The 18,125-nt window shown below is 52.9% G+C and overlaps 2 protein-coding genes across 2 annotated transcripts; both read left to right on the top strand.

Annotated features, from left to right (window-relative positions):
• The first annotated feature begins 3,799 nt into the window (after positions 1-3,799).
• LOC137483332 (protocadherin alpha-6-like) lies at positions 3,800-6,367 on the top strand. The gene has a single exon (XM_068206320.1). It carries the CDS (start codon positions 3,800-3,802, stop codon positions 6,365-6,367), a length of 2,568 nt encoding a protein of 855 aa, XP_068062421.1.
• A 5,337-nt stretch (positions 6,368-11,704) lies between these two features.
• On the top strand, positions 11,705-14,278 carry LOC137483331 (protocadherin alpha-13-like). Its single transcript, XM_068206319.1, has one exon. It carries the CDS (start codon positions 11,705-11,707, stop codon positions 14,276-14,278), a length of 2,574 nt encoding a protein of 857 aa, XP_068062420.1.
• Positions 14,279-18,125: the final 3,847 nt, after the last annotated feature.

Raw genomic sequence — 18,125 nt, 5'->3', positions numbered from 1 at the left:
AAGACTTATCTGAGAGAACTGGAAACAATTTGTAAGACCATGGTCCATGACATCAGAAGAGATGAATAGGAGATGTGAGATGATGCCTTTTTCTTGAGAATTAATGCTACAAAGTGAGAAATGGAGCATGCCTAGCGGGAGGTAGGATTGGCCCAGAGCGTTTCTGCCCAGGATTCTTTCCCAAGTTCCAAGGGTCTGATGCTGGAGGCCCTCTTCATCTTGAGATAATATGTGGTATTGAAATGGCCACGGAGTCCTTTGAGGTTATGAATATCTCCTGTCAGAGACAGTTCCTTGTGCTGCCTCTGGCCTGACATGTGGAATGTGTTGCATGACAGTTGGTAACATGCAGACTGATGAACATTGTTGCTGCTGTTTTGGGAGTGTTGCTGTGGGAGGCTGGCACTACAAACTGCTTTCCATGTGTATTGTAGGGTACTTAGAGCAGCTTCCACAGCTCTTACCATGGTGGATCTGTGCTCTTCTTCAGACATGATATTTAAGGGCAGTTGAGTGGGCGGGTGTAATCTTGTTGTGCTTTTCTTCCCCTTCTTGTGCTCCTGCATGGTCAGTCTGGGTAGAGATGGTGTGTCCTGTTATCACACACGGCTCATTCTGGTGTCTGGATGTGCACACCAATCCTCCACATCTACAGAGCAGCCCAGCTCTGGTTTTCTATTGTAGAAATTCTTCCACCCAGTTAACGTTTTGACTGGATTTGTGGTTCAGGTTTGGTGTCATTTTCTTGAAGAAGATTTGTGGGGACTGGGATCAGTGCTGTTCATGACTCTAATTGCAGAACCTTTAAGAACTCGGTTTGTACTTGAAATTGCTGAAAAGGCACAAAGCATCCTGGCATGTGGGAAAAGTCAAAGAATCACAGAATGCATTTGCAGCACTCTGTAAATTCTTTGTGGCAGGCATAGGGAAAGGGGAAGATTTGGATACATCTTTGGGGAGGAAATGGAGAATGTCTGTTTAGCTGTGGAGGTCGCAGTTCCCAGGGTGCAAAATACAGGATTACAGTCGAATACTTCTGGAATGGTTCTAGCACACAGTGCTGCTTTCCTGGGATCCTCTCAGGTCACACAGAAGTTCTGCATAACTTAGGGCACTGTTGTTCTTCCTGGTATTGCTCTTATTGAAAACATCTACCCTTTATGCCTTTAATTACTTGGGTTTGGTGTGGAATGTTTTTGGTCAAAGAGAACCTTTTGGAGTTTGGATCATGCTGCTGAGCCTTCCCTGAATCTTTCCCTCATTGCCCCTCTGCTCTTTGTCTCACTAGATGGGTCTTGGTATTCAAGATGTTGCCAAAATTTGCATTTTAATACAGGAGAATGGAACTTTTAAAAAAAATTTTATTTTCTTCTCTATTAAACTGCACATGCTTTTGTTTTGCTGGGTTTGTTTGTTGCTGTGTTTACTTCCTGTCTCTCATTGGCAACGTGGCAGATATTTGGGCCATTCTCCATCAGTGTGGGGGATGCCTAGTCCTGTCTTCCAAGATTTACTTTGAGAGAATTTCTGTAGCTTACAGGTCTGCTTCTTTTTTCCCCTAGAAGTGTGTAATGGACACTGCATGTTGTCCAGATTCTGTGGAACATAAGTGATATTTTTCTGTCCAGCTTCCCCAGAAACACTGATAATGTTAATCATAATTATCCTTTAAAATCTACTTTCCTGCCCCAAAAATATTTATTTCTTGAAGAAGGAACCAGTTCAGAAGAGGTAAGTCGTAGACCGAATGTGGATCTTTCTTGAGACTGGTGTACTTTAGTTCCTGTTCAGTTGTTGCATCTTTTTGTTGAATCAGCAGAATGTTCACCCTATTGGACCAACAGAGCAGCTGTTACCTGCTCTCATTCCTTTTCTGATGCTTCCAGGAACAGCCTGAGTGGGTGACAGCAAGCAGGAATGAAGGAAATTCTTTTCATTAAACAATGTGTAGGAAGTCAAGGGAGTGCTCTTATCGACATTATTGTGGTGTTATCTCCGTGGGATGTGTTGGCTGTGTGACAAGTGGATCGTTCTAAGGTGAGTGAGAGAGTTTCCGTGGGGCCTCGCAGATACCAAGGTTCTTGGTGTGTTGTCTAGGCAGCAAGTGCGTTCCAGAAAGAAAGAGAACTTAGAACATGCAAGAGGAAAGTGACTCAGGAAGGACTGAGGTACATGATGAGTCCTCAGGAGCTGTGCTTTTTCAGGTCTTTAAAGAGGGTTGTCATGCTGGGCTGTGATATGTTTGAGTTCCTGAATGAGAAGATTCCCTGATTTGTTTGAACTCTTTCAGGCCTTTATGCACAGATATCCCAATAATTTTGCCTCAGCTTCTGTGTCAGAGAGTGGTGGAACCTCTTTTGGTGTAGCAGAGCTGTTCTTTGCCCTCTGACTGCCTTGCTGTGTTATTGCTGGGTCCTTGAGAGCACTGGAGGCTGAAGAGTGTGTCCTTTTTCCTGGAGGGAGGGGAAGTTGGAGGTGCATGGACAGCAAGTAGGTTGCTCCCTCTCCACATGGACAGGAGGTGTGGGGAAGAGAAATGAGATCCTGGCCCCAAGGGCATGTCCATGGTTCGTGGAAAGGGTGCTGTAGGTATTTTTAGAAGATTTTGTTGAAGGAAAGAATATCCCGAAGATGTAAGTATGGAAGTAGAAAAGCAGGGGAGGCAACAACAAGAAAAGAGGAAGAATGTAGAAAGAAGATTAAAAAAAACCCCCAACAACAAGGAGGTACATGAAGGAGTCAGGTAAAAGAAGAAGAAAGAAAGATATTCCCAAACTACATTGCGAGGATTTTGAAAACATTTTTGTGAAGGAAAAAGAAAAAGATCAGAAGAGACAAGATGGAAACAGATGAGGAGGAAGGGAAAGACATAGGACAAGGATAGGCAGGAACAAAAAGACATAGAGAAAGAACAAGGAAAGAGAAGGGAAAGAGGGTAAATGGAAAGAGAAGGGGGAAATACAGATAGCATAAGGAAAATAATAATAATAGTAGTAGTAGTAGTAGTAAAGTAAATAATGAAGCCGTGCAAATAAAAATAAAGCCAGAATGAAAGTAAGAAATGAAGGAAGAATGGAAATATAAAACAGATGATAGAGCTGAGCAGCACTAACCGAACTTATCAGTAGACATGGGGTAGAGCTGGTTACTAAGAGCCTTGGTTGGAGCAGCACAGCTCTCCAGCAACGATGCTCCCTAATTAGAGCTGATAGTTCTGCATTTGATGGTCTCCGTGGCGCCAGAGAAAACTGGCGATCTTCCAGCGCGGCTAAAGAATACAGGAGAGTGGAAGGAAATGGGAAGAGACTGGAAAGAACGGAGAGAGGCATAACAAGGACGCAAAAGATGAGGAACAAAGAAGAAAGAGAAAATAGTACAAAGAAAAAAAGGAAAGAGAAACGAAAGATGACCGAAAAGAAGGAATTGCAGGGATCGAGACAAACGAAAAGGGCTGTGAAGAAAAAAGTAAGAAAGATGGCGTGCAAAGAAAGAGAGAGATATAAGGGAAGAAAAAGAGGAGCGCGACATCAAGACGCGGCAGAAAACATACACACCTCGGCTCGGCAGCGCGGGCGCTGTGGCGGAGCGTGTGAGGCGGCGGAGCAGCGCACGGTGTCGCTGCAGGCTCAGGAACGGCGTGTGGGCGGCTCCGCCCCGGTGCGGCGGAGAGCCCGGCTGTGAGCGCGGGGGGGCGGCGCGGGCCGGGCAGCAGAGCCGGTGCGTCCGGGCGGCGGCGGGGAGCCGTGCGGGGCCCGGGCCGGGGCCGGCAGCCAGAGCGGCGGCCAGAGCGGCGGCGGCGATGGGCGAGCGCTGGTGTGCGGTGATGCGGGTGCTGGTGCTGCAGGCGGCCTGGGCGCTGGCGGGCGGGCAGGTGCGCTACTCGGTGCCGGAGGAAGCCAAGGCCGGCACGGTGGTGGGCCGTCTGGCGCAGGACCTGGGCCTGGAGGCGGGCGAGGCGGAGGCGCGGCGGCTGCGGCTGGTGGCGCCGGGCCGGCGGGCGAGCGTGGAGGTGAGCGGGGCGAGCGGCGCGCTGCTGGTGAGCTCGCGGCTCGACCGGGAGGAGCTGTGCGGCAAGAGCGCGCCGTGCGCGCTGCGCCTGGAGGTGCTGCTGGAGCGGCCGCTGCGCGTCTTCCATGTGGAGCTGGAGGTCACCGACATCAACGACAATGCCCCCATTTTCCCCGCCGCCCGAAAAAACCTCAGCATCGCGGAATCGTCTGTGCCGGGGTCTCGTTTCCCGCTGGAGGGCGCGTCGGATGCGGATATCGGACCGAACGCGCAGCTTTCTTACACACTGAGCCACAGCGAGCATTTCTCTCTGGATTTGCAAAAAACCGAGATGGACGGTGAGTCCTTATTCCTGGTACTCAGGAAATCTCTGGATCGCGAGACGATTCCCGTTCACCGCTTGGTGCTGACAGCGACTGACGGGGGCCGGCCGTCTCTGACGGGGACAATGGAGCTGGTGATCTCGGTGCTGGATGCAAACGACAACGCGCCCCAATTCAACCAGTCGGTGTATAAAGTGCAGCTGCCAGAAAATAAAGAACACGGCACCTTAGTCATCAGACTAAATGCTACGGATTTAGATGAGGGGTCAAACAGTAATGTCTCGTATTCCCTCGAGACTCTGTTCCCTCAAGATAGAAAAGATGTTTTCGGAATTGACAAAAAGAGCGGAGAGATTCTTCTCCTGAAAGAATTAGACTTTGAGGATGTTAATCTATACCGCCTGCAAGTGGGTGCTACAGATCAAGGAAACCCTCCACTGTCGGGTCACTGCAAGGTGGTGCTGGAGGTGGTGGACGTGAACGACAACGCGCCGGAGGTGTGGGTGACGTCGCTGTCGGTGCCGGTGCCGGAGGACGCGTCGGTGGGGACGGTGGTGGCCCTGCTGAGCGTGTCGGACCGGGACTCGGGGGAGAACGGGCGCGTGCGGTGCTGGGTGTGGCCGGCGTCGCCGTTCGGTCTGGAGGCGACGTTCGCGGGCTCGTACTCGCTGGTGCTGCGCGAGGCGCTGGACCGGGAGCGGGTGTCGGAGTACGAGGTGGAGGTGCGTGCGGAGGACGGCGGGGCGCCGGCGCTGCGCGCCAGCCGCGGGCTGCGGGTGCCGGTGTCGGACGTGAACGACAACGCGCCCGCGTTCGCGCAGGCCGTGTACACGGTGCTGGCGCGGGAGAACAACGCGGCGGGCGCGGAGCTGGCGCGGCTGTGGGCGCGGGACCCGGACGAGGCGGGCAACGGGCGCGTCAGCTACTCGGTGTGGGAGGGCGGCGTGGGCGGCGGCGGGGCCGCGGCGTCGTCGTCGTCGTCGTCGGGGGTCGGCGCGGGCGGCGGGTGGCGGTCGGCGTCGAGCTACGTGTCGGTGGACGCGGAGAGCGGGCGCCTGTGGGCGCTGCAGCCCCTGGACTACGAGGAGCTGCAGGTGCTGCAGTTCGAGGTGCGCGCGGTGGACGCGGGGGAGCCGCCGCTGTGCGGCAACGCCACGGTGCAGCTCTTCGTGCTGGACGAGAACGACAACGCGCCGGCGCTGCTGCCGCCCGCGGGCTCGGCAGCGGAGGCGGGCGCCGCGGCGGCCGAGGCGGCGGCGGGGGCGGGCTGGGGCTCGGAGTCGGGCACGCTGTGGGCGTGGGCGGCGTGGGGGGCGCCGGCGGGGCAGGTGGTGGCGAAGATCCGCGCCGTGGACGCCGACTCGGGCTACAACGCGTGGCTGCGCTACGAGCTGTGGGAGCCGCGGGGCAAGGGCCCGTTCCGCGTGGGGCTCTACAGCGGCGAGGTGAGCACGGCGCGGGCGCTGGACGAGGCGGACGGGCCTCGCCAGAGGCTGCTGATCGTCGTGCGCGACCACGGCGAGCCGGCGCGCTCGGCCACGGCCACGCTCAGCGTGTCGCTGCTCGAGGCCGCCGAGGCGGCGCTGGCCGCGGGATCCTCGTCGTCGTCGTCGTCGTCGTCGGTGTCGCGGTCGGCAGTGGGCGTGGAGCTCGGCCCCGGCGCGGCGAGCGCGGCGACCAACGTGTGGCTGGTGGTGGCCATCTGCGCGGTGTCGAGCCTGTTCCTGCTGGCCGTGGTGCTGTACGGGGCGTCGCGCTGGGCGCCGCGGGCGGCCGTGCTCTCGGGGCCCGGGCCCACGACGCTCGTGTGCGCCAGCGAAGTGGGCAGCTGGTCGTACTCGCAGCGCCACAGCCGCAGCCTGTGCGTGGCGGACGGCGCGGCCAAGAGCGACCTCATGGTTTTCAGCCCCAACTTCCCTCCGCCGCCGCCCGGCCCCGCGCCCAAGGACTCGCAGCCGGAGCCCTCCGCTCTCCTCGACACGGTCAGTGGTCCTGCCTTCATTCCCTTCTCTGCACCTTTTCATCCGCCCCCTTGAGAAGCTGCTCTTTGAAGCCGGGCTCAGTTCCCACGGCTGATGGGCGTTGGGTACTTAGCGGGTCCTTAAGGATGGCAAAGGCACATTTGCGTTTGTCACCACGACCTTGCTGGAGCCCCCGGCTCTTCCTGACGGGGTTCAGAATACAGATAAGGCAGCATCCGTGAGCAGTTACTGTAGGCAGCTGAGGTCTGGTGCTCTAAATGGGAGCTCTGCTCTAGAATTTAATTACTGTTCTGTGCCACACGAGGTGCCCGGAGTTGTGAGATTTGCAGACAGCAAGGGGGTTGTATTTCTCATGTGTAGCATTTCCACCCGATTTGGGTGAAGGAGTTCAAGGCAGCCAGGCTGTGTTGGTGACAGACTCGCAGGCGCTGTGGAGCACCTCATGGCCTTTGCTGACTGATAACCGTGCTGGTATCCCTTTGTCTTTTTATTGAAAACTGCCCTCCTCCTCTTGAATTACGGTCATATGAAGGTTTGATGCAAGGTGAAAAGTGGATGTTCAAGGACAAAAGTACTCTATTATCGTTCTTCTATGAGACTCAATTAGAAAATTGGGTTGTGTTGACCAAGATTTCCTGTGATTATCCTATGTTTGTTTTTCAAGTATCATGCTGTTCTGGTACGTATTATAAAGCGTTGATGGAGAAGGGTGTGACCCGAGGTATGTGTTTCACAAGGGACATTTTTCTGTTGTTTTACTGGTGCACACGTTCCTGAGGATTTGCATTTCTGACCAGCGAGCTAGTGTGAAGTACATTGTCCTTTTTTGATGGTCTCTCAAAATTTGCAACAATTGTCACATCAATGATCAAGACCTAAAAGGGCTTTAAAAGTGGATATTTTCACTTCTGTAATGAACAAACAAACAAATAGCTCCCAAAATCAATGAATCACCTTTCCCAACCAATTTTTAAGTAGCTTTCTCCAACACAGGCAGTATCATGTATTAATGTCCTTGCCAGAGGTTTGGAACTTGGAGCACCAAATCAATGCCATTGCTGTTTAGAGTTCCAACATCACCTTTGATAATAGTATTCCTCATAAGGAAGCATTTCGAACCATGAGGCGTCAGCAGCAGAGCATCTCTTATGCACTGTGTTGATGGTACCGTCTGTGGATATTTACGGTGTGTCCTTGCTGGGAAGGATGAGCAATGGTCATGCTGAACCTTGTGGTAGGAAAGGAAAGTGTGATCTGTTGTATAGAGTAGGGCCTGGCCCTTTTCTGATGGGAGGGGTGACCATGAGCAGCAGAAAGACTGGTGTGGGGAAAGTGAAAAGCCTTGGGGAGACCATGGATCATAAGAGAAAATATCACGAGGTTCTATATTTGTCTTTAGAACACATTTCAGAGTGGGGGAGTGAAGGATTTGTACAGGAAAGGGTGAGACAGGATGGGAACAGAGTGTTCGTGTTGAGGATGCTTTCCTAGGTGCTTAGGGTGTGGAGTGGGAGGCCTTCCTGACAATGAGATGAGAGTGTGATACTGAAATGCCCGCAATGTCCCTTGCAGTCACGAGTCTCTCCAGAGGGACTGTCACTTCTGCTGCTGCCTGCCTGGTGTAGGCCATGTGTTGGTAAGAGCTGGGGAGATGGAGAGTGCTGAATGTTGTCTGGGGAAACAACTTCTTCAGGTTCGAGGTTTCAAGGTGTTGTGGGAGGGGGACGCTCCAACTTGCTATCTGTGTGTAGTAGTGGGTTTCCATAGTAGTCTCCACAGCTGTAGATTTTGCCATGATGGTTCCTTGCTCCTCTTCAGGTGGGATTTACAAGGATTTATTTTATTACATGTGGTTGTAATCTTATTGTGCTCAACTTCCTTTACTTGTGCACTGCACATGTTGGCTCAGTAGAGATGGTGTGTCCTGATGTCACATGTGGATTGTTCTGATATCTGCAAGAACACCTGAAACCCTGCGTGATTAGCCCAGTTCGTGTGGTGCAAGCTGTCCCACATGCTTGACACTGTGAATGCTCATGTGCTTTGGCACTTGCTGTGTTCTCTTGAAGGAATAAATCTGTGTGGGCTGGGATCAGAGCTGTCACAGCTCTTATCACAGAATGATTAGTAACTCTAACCTGCAGCTCTGTGGTGTTTGTAAGCGAGATTACTGAAAAGGAGCAAAGAATTCACGTTGAAGGTCATGTAGCTGGGAAGAGCTTTTAGACATTCTGTCCATCTTTTGTGCTGATCATGAAGGAAGATGAGGAAGTACAAGGGCCTGGATCACGTGCAGTTGGGGTTTACAGGCAGGGCAGGTTGCTGAGCTTGAGCAATGTTCGATATTTTGGCAGTGATCCTGTGCTTGGCACTAAATAAGGCCTGGGCCTGTGTGCTGGGGAGGGTGAATTGGCGTGGGGAGGAGTGTTGCCCCAGGGAAGTTCACATGCTGAGTAGAACACGGCCTGCATCACTGTGGAGGAACTGGAGAATGTCTGGTTAGCTGTGGAGATCTCATTTCCCATGCCTTGTGACAGAGGATGCCAGTAGAAAGCCTTGAGGAAATGGCCACCACGTAGTGCTGCTCTTCTGGGATCCTCTCAGGACCTCCTGCAGTTCTCTGTATTCTTGCTTTCTGTTGTTCCCTGTGATATTACAGCTTGTGAAGTGACTTGCCGTCCATGCCTTTAATCACTTGTCTTTGGTGTGGAATTGTCTTGGTGAAAGAGAAGACTTTTGGAAATTTGTGTCATTCTGCCAGCCTTTCTTGGGACATGGCATCAGTCATCTCCCTGGTCTTGGTCTTCTAGCTGGCATTAAGGGACACTGTTCTTTAAACAAGTATTCCTGGTCCTGGAGTTTCTTTTTCTGAAGGAGCAAGCAGAGATGCTACAGGTGAGTTACTCCTACCAGAAGCAGCTGTGTGTGAGAGAGAGGTGTACTTTGGTTCCTGTGATGCCTTAAGTTTTAGCTTTGCTGATATATTTTCCATATTTTCCAGAGTCTGTATTGCATTTTTCATATTTTCCAGATTCTGTGCTGCATGAATATATAACTCTGAACTTTATATAAAATGTTAGCCAGTTCTGCTCACAGTTCAGTCACACAAAACAATCCTTTTCCAGCCCGAGAACCGGGGACACCATTGCAGCTTCAGGCCCAAAATGAGTAAACAACATCAAATTGAGGAGAGCATTCTGGGAGGATGGGACTTCATAATCTGGAGCTGTAATTGGACAATCAACCCCAAGATGTAAATGCACCAAAACTTAGAAAAGTGTGAAAACTCGTCACCATCTTGGGTTGTAGCCTCGGCCAGGCTCGTGTACTGCCCAAGGTGTATCCTGTGAAGGCCTTTCAATAAATACCTACTTTATTCCTTTAACTCCAGCCAGCCTCTGTTCCAGGCAGCCTCTCAAGGCATCTCCTGTTTAGCTGTTGTATCTTCACGTTGGATTGACTAAATATTGCCTGAATTGAAATTCCTGTAGGTTTGGAGCACATTATGTGCTCTCATTTGATCCTGCTGCTTCCTGGCACAGGGTGAGAAGGGGGAAGCAAAGGCAGATGGAGAAGTGACCTTGATGCTTTTCTGGGAGTAGATGTGCTGGGCCTGCAGAGGATGCTTTCAGTGTCAATGCCGTGGGGAATTTTGTAATAGCTCTGCAGGTGAAAAATGAGTCAGGCAGAATTGATCTCCATCCAGGTAAATGAGGAATGTGGTGTCATCATGCTTTATTTTGCATTGTTCTTGGATGATTATCATGCTGGGCTCTGATGGGTTTGATTTTGTAAAGGAGAGACTTCCTTGGGTCACTTAGACTCTGGAGCTTTTTTTGCATTAGATGTCTGCAGGGGTGGACTCTTCTCTGATGTAACAAAGCTGTTCTCTACTATACGATTGCTTTGTGGATTTATTTCTTGGGTCCTTGAGATGACTGAAGGCTCCAAACGGGGATTGGATCCTGAAGGGAGAGGAAGCTGCAGGTGCATGGAGGGGAGGAAAGCAAGAAGGCTCTTTCCTGTCATGAGGAATGGGAGGTGGAAGGGGAGTGCCCTTTTGCTAGAGGGAATGGCTGTGCTTCATGACGTGGTGGTGTAGCTGTTTTTAAAACATTTCCTTAAAGGGAAAGAAAAAACAATAGGAGACACACAGAAGGCAGCAACAGACAAAGGGAGGGAAAGACTGCACAACGAGAAGAGAAAGAAAAAGCAAGGATACAAAAGAAAATAAGACAGGAAAAGAAAAAGAACAAAGAAGAAGTGGAATAAAATAAACAATGGAAGCAATCGTTGCAAGGAAGAGGAATGAGGCCTTTTTCCAAAGGACATATTCATTGCAAGTAGTAGTATATAAACATTTGGAAATAACAATAGCAAAGGAAATAAAAGGACATAAGAGTTAGGGGAAAAATGAGAAGAAGGATGTAAAAAATATGACAGTTAAGTGCATGAAGAAGGCATGGGGAAAGAGAACCAGGAAACAGAAGGGAAAGAGAGAAAAAAAGAAGAGAAAGTATAGCAGAAGACAATTAAGGAGGAGAAAAGGATCTATCAAGTAGATGACTATAAAAGGAAAAGGTAAGACAGAAAGGGAGGAAGGAATTAACAAAGACACAAGGGAATGAAAGTAAAAAGAAGGAAGATAAAGGACCTGATCAGCAGGCACCGACCTTATATTCAGAGTAGACATGACTCCTAAAAGCTTTTCCGCCGGTTGGAGCACCGCGCCCCAGCTCTGATGCACCATAATAATGCAGATATACCATAATTAGCTCTGATAGCTTCCATATTAATGGTCTCCCACACGTCACAAGAGGCAACTAAAAAATTACCGGAGGGGATAAAGAAGAGCGAAGATTGAAAGGAAGAGAAGATGGCGTAAAGATTAGGGTAGGGCAATAAATGAAAAGGTCAGCGAACAGGAGATGCAACAGAAAAGAAAAGGAAGACTATGAAGGAAAGAGTAGGGAAGGGAAGGGAAATGCAAACCGATGAAAACCAGAGGAAAAAAACGGAAGGAAGAAAGGAAGGAGAAGATGAGGGAAAGAAATGAACCTATGCAAGCAAATAGCAATCGATAAAGAAAAGGAGATAAGGAAAAGAGGAGGAGCAGAGAGGAGCAGACGACAGAGGGGATTGCCTTAACGGAGCGGAGGCAGAGGCGCTGCGGCGGAGCGTGTGAGGCGGCGGAGCAGCGCACGGTGTCGCTGCAGGCTCAGGAACGGCGTGTGGGCGGCTCCGCCCCGGTGCGGCGGAGAGCCCGGCTGTGAGCGCGGGGGGGCGGCGCGGGCCGGGCAGCAGAGCCGGTGCGTCCGGGCGGCGGCGGGGAGCCGTGCGGGGCCCGGGCCGGGGCCGGCAGCCAGAGCGGCGGCCAGAGCGGCGGCGGCGATGGGCGAGCGCTGGTGTGCGGTGATGCGGGTGCTGGTGCTGCAGGCGGCCTGGGCGCTGGCGGGCGGGCAGGTGCGCTACTCGGTGCCGGAGGAAGCCAAGGCCGGCACGGTGGTGGGCCGTCTGGCGCAGGACCTGGGCCTGGAGGCGGGCGAGGCGGAGGCGCGGCGGCTGCGGCTGGTGGCGCCGGGCCGGCGGGCGAGCGTGGAGGTGAGCGGGGCGAGCGGCGCGCTGCTGGTGAGCTCGCGGCTCGACCGGGAGGAGCTGTGCGGCAAGAGCGCGCCGTGCGCGCTGCGCCTGGAGGTGCTGCTGGAGCGGCCGCTGCGCGTCTTCCATGTGGAGCTGGAGGTCACCGACATCAACGACAATGCCCCCATCTTCCCCGCCGCCCGGAAAAACCTCAGCATCGCGGAATTCACCACTCTGCCGGGGTCTCGTTTCCCGCTGGAGGGCGCGTCGGATGCGGATATCGGAGCGAACGCGCAGCTCTCTTACACACTCAGCCCCAGTGAGCATTTTAGAATAGAGGAAGAAAACAGCAAGTCGCGTACTACGTCCTTGTTTCTGATACTCACGAAACCTCTGGACCGCGAGACGATTCCCGTTCACCGATTGGTGCTGACAGCGACTGATGGGGGCCGGCCGTCTCTGACGGGGACAATGGAGCTGGTGATCTCCGTGCTGGACGTGAACGACAACGCGCCTCGGTTCAACCAGTCGGTGTATAACGTAGTTTTGTCCGAAAACGCATTAGAGGGGACGCTTGTAGCACGGGTGAACGCCACGGATTCTGACACAGGAATATATGGTGAATTGGTGTATGAGATTGATACTATTGTTCCCCCCTCAGCAGGAGAGTTATTCAGCATCGATGCAAATAATGGAGCGATCACATTGACGGGTCCCCTGGACTTCGAGACAGTTACTTTATACGAATTACACATTAAAGGGACAGATAAGGGGGCACCGCCGCTGTCGGGTCACTGCAAGGTGGTGCTGGAGGTGGTGGACGTGAACGACAACGCGCCGGAGGTGTGGGTGACGTCGCTGTCGGTGCCGGTGCCGGAGGACGCGTCGGTGGGGACGGTGGTGGCCCTGCTGAGCGTGTCGGACCGGGACTCGGGGGAGAACGGGCGCGTGCGGTGCTGGGTGTGGCCGGCGTCGCCGTTCGGTCTGGAGGCGACGTTCGCGGGCTCGTACTCGCTGGTGCTGCGCGAGGCGCTGGACCGGGAGCGGGTGTCGGAGTACGAGGTGGAGGTGCGTGCGGAGGACGGCGGGGCGCCGGCGCTGCGCGCCAGCCGCGGGCTGCGGGTGCCGGTGTCGGACGTGAACGACAACGCGCCCGCGTTCGCGCAGGCCGTGTACACGGTGCTGGCGCGGGAGAACAACGCGGCGGGCGCGGAGCTGGCGCGGCTGTGGGCGCGGGACCCGGACGAGGCGGGCAACGGGCGCGTCAGCTACTCGGTGTGGGAGGGCGGCGTGGGCGGCGGCGGGGCTGCGTCGTCGTCGTCGTCGTCGTCGGGGGTCGGCGCGGGCGGCGGGTGGCGGTCGGCGTCGAGCTACGTGTCGGTGGACGCGGAGAGCGGGCGCCTGTGGGCGCTGCAGCCCCTGGACTACGAGGAGCTGCAGGTGCTGCAGTTCGAGGTGCGCGCGGTGGACGCGGGGGAGCCGCCGCTGTGCGGCAACGCCACGGTGCAGCTCTTCGTGCTGGACGAGAACGACAACGCGCCGGCGCTGCTGCCGCCCGCGGGCTCGGCAGCGGAGGCGGGCGCCGCGGCGGCCGAGGCGGCGGCGGGGGCGGGCTGGGGCTCGGAGTCGGGCACGCTGTGGGCGTGGGCGGCGTGGGGGGCGCCGGCGGGGCAGGTGGTGGCGAAGATCCGCGCCGTGGACGCCGACTCGGGCTACAACGCGTGGCTGCGCTACGAGCTGTGGGAGCCGCGGGGCAAGGGCCCGTTCCGCGTGGGGCTCTACAGCGGCGAGGTGAGCACGGCGCGGGCGCTGGACGAGGCGGACGGGCCTCGCCAGAGGCTGCTGATCGTCGTGCGCGACCACGGCGAGCCGGCGCGCTCGGCCACGGCCACGCTCAGCGTGTCGCTGCTCGAGGCCGCCGAGGCGGCGCTGGCCGCGGGATCCTCGTCGTCGTCGTCGTCGTCGTCGTCGGTGTCGCGGTCGGCGGTGGGCGTGGAGCTCGGCCCCGGCGCGGCGAGCGCGGCGACCAACGTGTGGCTGGTGGTGGCCATCTGCGCGGTGTCGAGCCTGTTCCTGCTGGCCGTGGTGCTGTACGGGGCGTCGCGCTGGGCGCCGCGGGCGGCCGTGCTCTCGGGGCCCGGGCCCACGACGCTCGTGTGCGCCAGCGAAGTGGGCAGCTGGTCGTACTCGCAGCGCCACAGCCGCAGCCTGTGCGTGGCGGACGGCGCGGCCAAGAGCGACCTCATGGTTTTCAGCCCCAACTTCCCTCCGCCGCCGCCCGGCCCCGCGCCCAAGGACTCGCAGCCGGAGCCCTCCGCTCTCCTCGACACGGTCAGTGGTCCTGCCTTCATTCCTTTCTCTGCACCTTTTCATCCGCCCCCTTGAGAAGCTGCTCTTTGAAGCCGGGCTCAGTTCCCACGGCTGATGGGCGTTGGGTACTTAGCGGGTCCTTAAGGATGGCAAAGGCACATTTGCGTTTGTCACCACGACCTTGCTGGAGCCCCCGGCTCTTCCTGACGGGGTTCAGAATACAGATAAGGCAGCATCCGTGAGCAGTTACTGTAGGCAGCTGAGGTCTGGTGCTCTAAATGGGAGTTCTGCTCTAGAATTTAATTACTGTTCTGTGCCACACGAGGTGCCCGGAGTTGTGAGATTTGCAGACACCAAGGGGGTTGTATTTCTCATGTGTAGCATTTCCACCCGATTTGGGTGAAGGAGTTCAAGGCAGCCAGGCTGTGTTGGTGACAGACTCGCAGGCGCTGTGGAGCACCTCATGGCCTTTGCTGACTGATAACCGTGCTGGTATCCCTTTGTCTTTTTATTGAAAACTGCCCTCCTCCTCTTGAATTACGGTCATATGAAGGTTTGATGCAAGGTGAAATGTGGATGTTCAAGGACAAAAGTTCTCTATTATCGTTCTACTATGAGACTCAATTAGAAAATAGGGTTGTTGTGACCAGGATTTCCTGTGATTATCCTATGTTTGTTTTTCAAGTATCACGCTGTTCTGGTAAGTATTATAAAGCGTTCAGGGAGAAGGGTGTGACCCGAGGTATGTGTTTCACAAGGGACCTTTTTCTGTTGTTTTCCTGCTGCCACGTTCCTGAGGATTTGCATTTCTGACCAGAGAGCTAGTGTGAAGTACAATGTCCTTTTTTAATGGTCTCTCAAAATTTGCAATAATTGTCACATCAATGATCAAGACCTAAAAGGGCTTTAAAAGTGGATATTTTCACTTCTGTAATGAACAAACAAACAAATAGCTCCCAAAATCAATGAATCACCTTTCCCCACCAATTTTGAAACAACATTCTCCAACACAGGCAGTATCATGTATTAATGTCCTTGCCACAGGTTTGGAACTTGGAGCACCAAATCAATGCCATTGCTGTTTAGAGTTCCAACATCACCTTTGATAATAATATTCCTCATAAGGAAGCATTTCGAACCATGAGGTGCCAGCAGCAGATCATCTCTTATGCACTGTGTTGATGGTACCGTCTGTGGATATTTACGGTGTGTCCTTGCTGGGAAGGATGAGCAATGGTCATGCTGAACCTTGTGGTAGGAAAGGAAAGTGTGATCTGTTGTATAGAGTAGGGCCTGGCCCTTTTCTGATGGGAGGGGTGACCATGAGCAGCAGAAAGACTGGTGTGGGGAAAGTGAAAAGCCTTGGGGAGACCATGGATCATAAAAGAAAATATCATGAGGTTCTATATTTGTCTTTAGAACACATTTCAGAGTGGGGGAGTGAAGGATTTGTACAGGAAAGGGTGAGACAGGATGGGAACAGAGTGTTCGTGTTGAGGATGCTTTCCTAGGTGCTTAGGGTGTGGAGTGGGAGGCCTTCCTGACAATGAGATGAGAGTGTGATACTGAAATGCCCGCAATGTCCCTTGCAGTCACGAGTCTCTCCAGAGGGACTGTCACTTCTGCTGCTGCCTGCCTGGTGTAGGCCATGTGTTGGTAAGAGCTGGGGAGATGGAGAGTGCTGAATGTTGTCTGGGGAAACAACTTCTTCAGGTTCGAGGTTTCAAGGTGTTGTGGGAGGGGGACGCTCCAACTTGCTATCTGTGTGTAGTAGTGGGTTTCCATAGTAGTCTCCACAGCTGTAGATTTTGCCATGATGGTTCCTTGCTCCTCCTCTGGTGGGATTTACAAGGATTTATTTTATTACATGTGGTTGTAACCTTACTGTGCTCAACTTCCTTTACTTGTGCACTGCACATGTTGGCTCAGTAGAGATGGTGTGTCCTGATGTCACATGTGGATTGTTCTGATATCTGCAAGAACACCTGAAACCCTGCGTGATTAGCCCAGTTCGTGTGGTGCAAGCTGTCCCACACGCTTGACACTGTGAGTGCTCATGTGCTTTGGCACTTGCTGTGTTCTCTTGAAGGAATAAATCTGTGTGGGCTGGGATCAGAGCTGTCACAGCTCTTATCACAGAATGATTAGTAACTCTAACCTGCAGCTCTGTGGTGTTTGTAAGCGAGATTACTGAAAAGGAGCAAAGAATTCACGTTGAAGGTCATGTAGCTGGGAAGAGCTTTTAGACATTCTGTCCATCTTTTGTGCTGATCATGAAGGAAGATGAGGAAGTACAAGGGCCTGGATCACGTGCAGTTGGGGTTTACAGGCAGGGCAGGTTGCTGAGCTTGAGCAATGTTCGATATTTTGGCAGTGATCCTGTGCTTGGCACTAAATAAGGCCTGGGCCTGTGTGCTGGGGAGGGTGAATTGGCGTGGGGAGGAGTGTTGCCCCAGGGAAGTTCACATGCTGAGTAGAACACGGCCTGCATCACTGTGGAGGAACTGGAGAATGTCTGGTTGGCTGTGGAGATCTCATTTCCCATGCCTTGTGACAGAGGATGCCAGTAGAAAGCCTTGAGGAAATGGCCACCACGTAGTGCTGCTCTTCTGGGATCCTCTCAGGACCTCCTGCAGTTCTCTGTATTCTTGCTTTCTGTTGTTCCCTGTGATATTACAGCTTGTGAAGTGACTTGCCGTCCATGCCTTTAATCACTTGTCTTTGGTGTGGAATTGTCTTGGTGAAAGAGAAGACTTTTGGAAATTTGTGTCATTCTGCCAGCCTTTCTTGGGACATGGCATCAGTCATCTCCCTGGTCTTGGTCTTCTAGCTGGCATTAAGGGACACTGTTCTTTAAACAAGTATTCCTGGTCCTGGAGTTTCTTTTTCTGAAGGAGCAAGCAGTGATGCAAGAGGCTGTATGTGAGAGACAGGTGTACTTTGGTTCCTGTGATGCCTTAGGTTTTAGCTTTGCTGATACATTTTCCATATTTTCCAGATTCTTTCCTGCATTTTCCATATATTCCAGATTCTGTACTACATTAATATATAACTCTGAACTTTAAATAAAATGTTAGCAAGTTCTGCTCACAGTTCAGTCACACAAAACAATTTTTTTTCCCTCCTGAGAACCAAGGACACCATTGCAGCTTCAGGCCCAAAAAGTGTAAAGAACAGTGAATTGATGAGAGCAGTCTGGGAGGATGGGACTTCATAACCTGGAGCTGTAATTGGACAATCAACCCCAAGATGTAAATGCACCAAAACTTAGAAAAGTGTGAAAACTTGTCACCATCTTGGGTTGTAGCCTCGGCCAGGCTCGTGTACTGCCCAAGGTGTATCCTGTGAAGGCCTTTCAATAAATACCTACTTTATTCCTTTAACTCCAGCCAGCCTCTGTTCCAGGCAGCCTCTCAAGGCATCTCCTGTTTAGCTGTGGTATCTTCACGTTGGATTGACTAAATATTGCCTGAATTGAAATTTCTGTAGGTTTGGAGCACATTATGTGCTCTCATTTGATCCTGCTGCTTCCTGGCACAGGGTGAGAAGGGGGAAGCAAAGGCAGATGGAGAAGTGACCTTGATGCTTTTCTGGGAGTAGATGTGCTGGGCCTGCAGAGGATGCTTTCAGTGTCAATGCCGTGGGGAATTTTGTAATAGCTCTGCAGGTGAAAAATGAGTCAGGCAGAATTGATCTCCATCCAGGTAAATGAGGAATGTGGTGTCATCATGCTTTATTTTGCATTGTTCTTGGATGATTATCATGCTGGGCTCTGATGGGTTTGATTTTGCAAAGGAGAGACTTCCTTGGGTCACTTAGACTCTGGAGCTTTTTTTGCATTAGATGTCTGTATGGGTGGACTCTTCTCTGATGTAACAAAGCTGTTCTCTACTATACGATTGCTTTGTGGATTTATTTATTG

Source organism: Anomalospiza imberbis, chromosome 15 (genome assembly GCF_031753505.1).
Source record: "Anomalospiza imberbis isolate Cuckoo-Finch-1a 21T00152 chromosome 15, ASM3175350v1, whole genome shotgun sequence".
NCBI lineage: Eukaryota > Metazoa > Chordata > Aves > Passeriformes > Viduidae > Anomalospiza > Anomalospiza imberbis.
The sequence above is the reverse complement of the archived record's forward strand: the minus strand, read 5'-3'. Positions and strand labels throughout refer to the sequence as shown.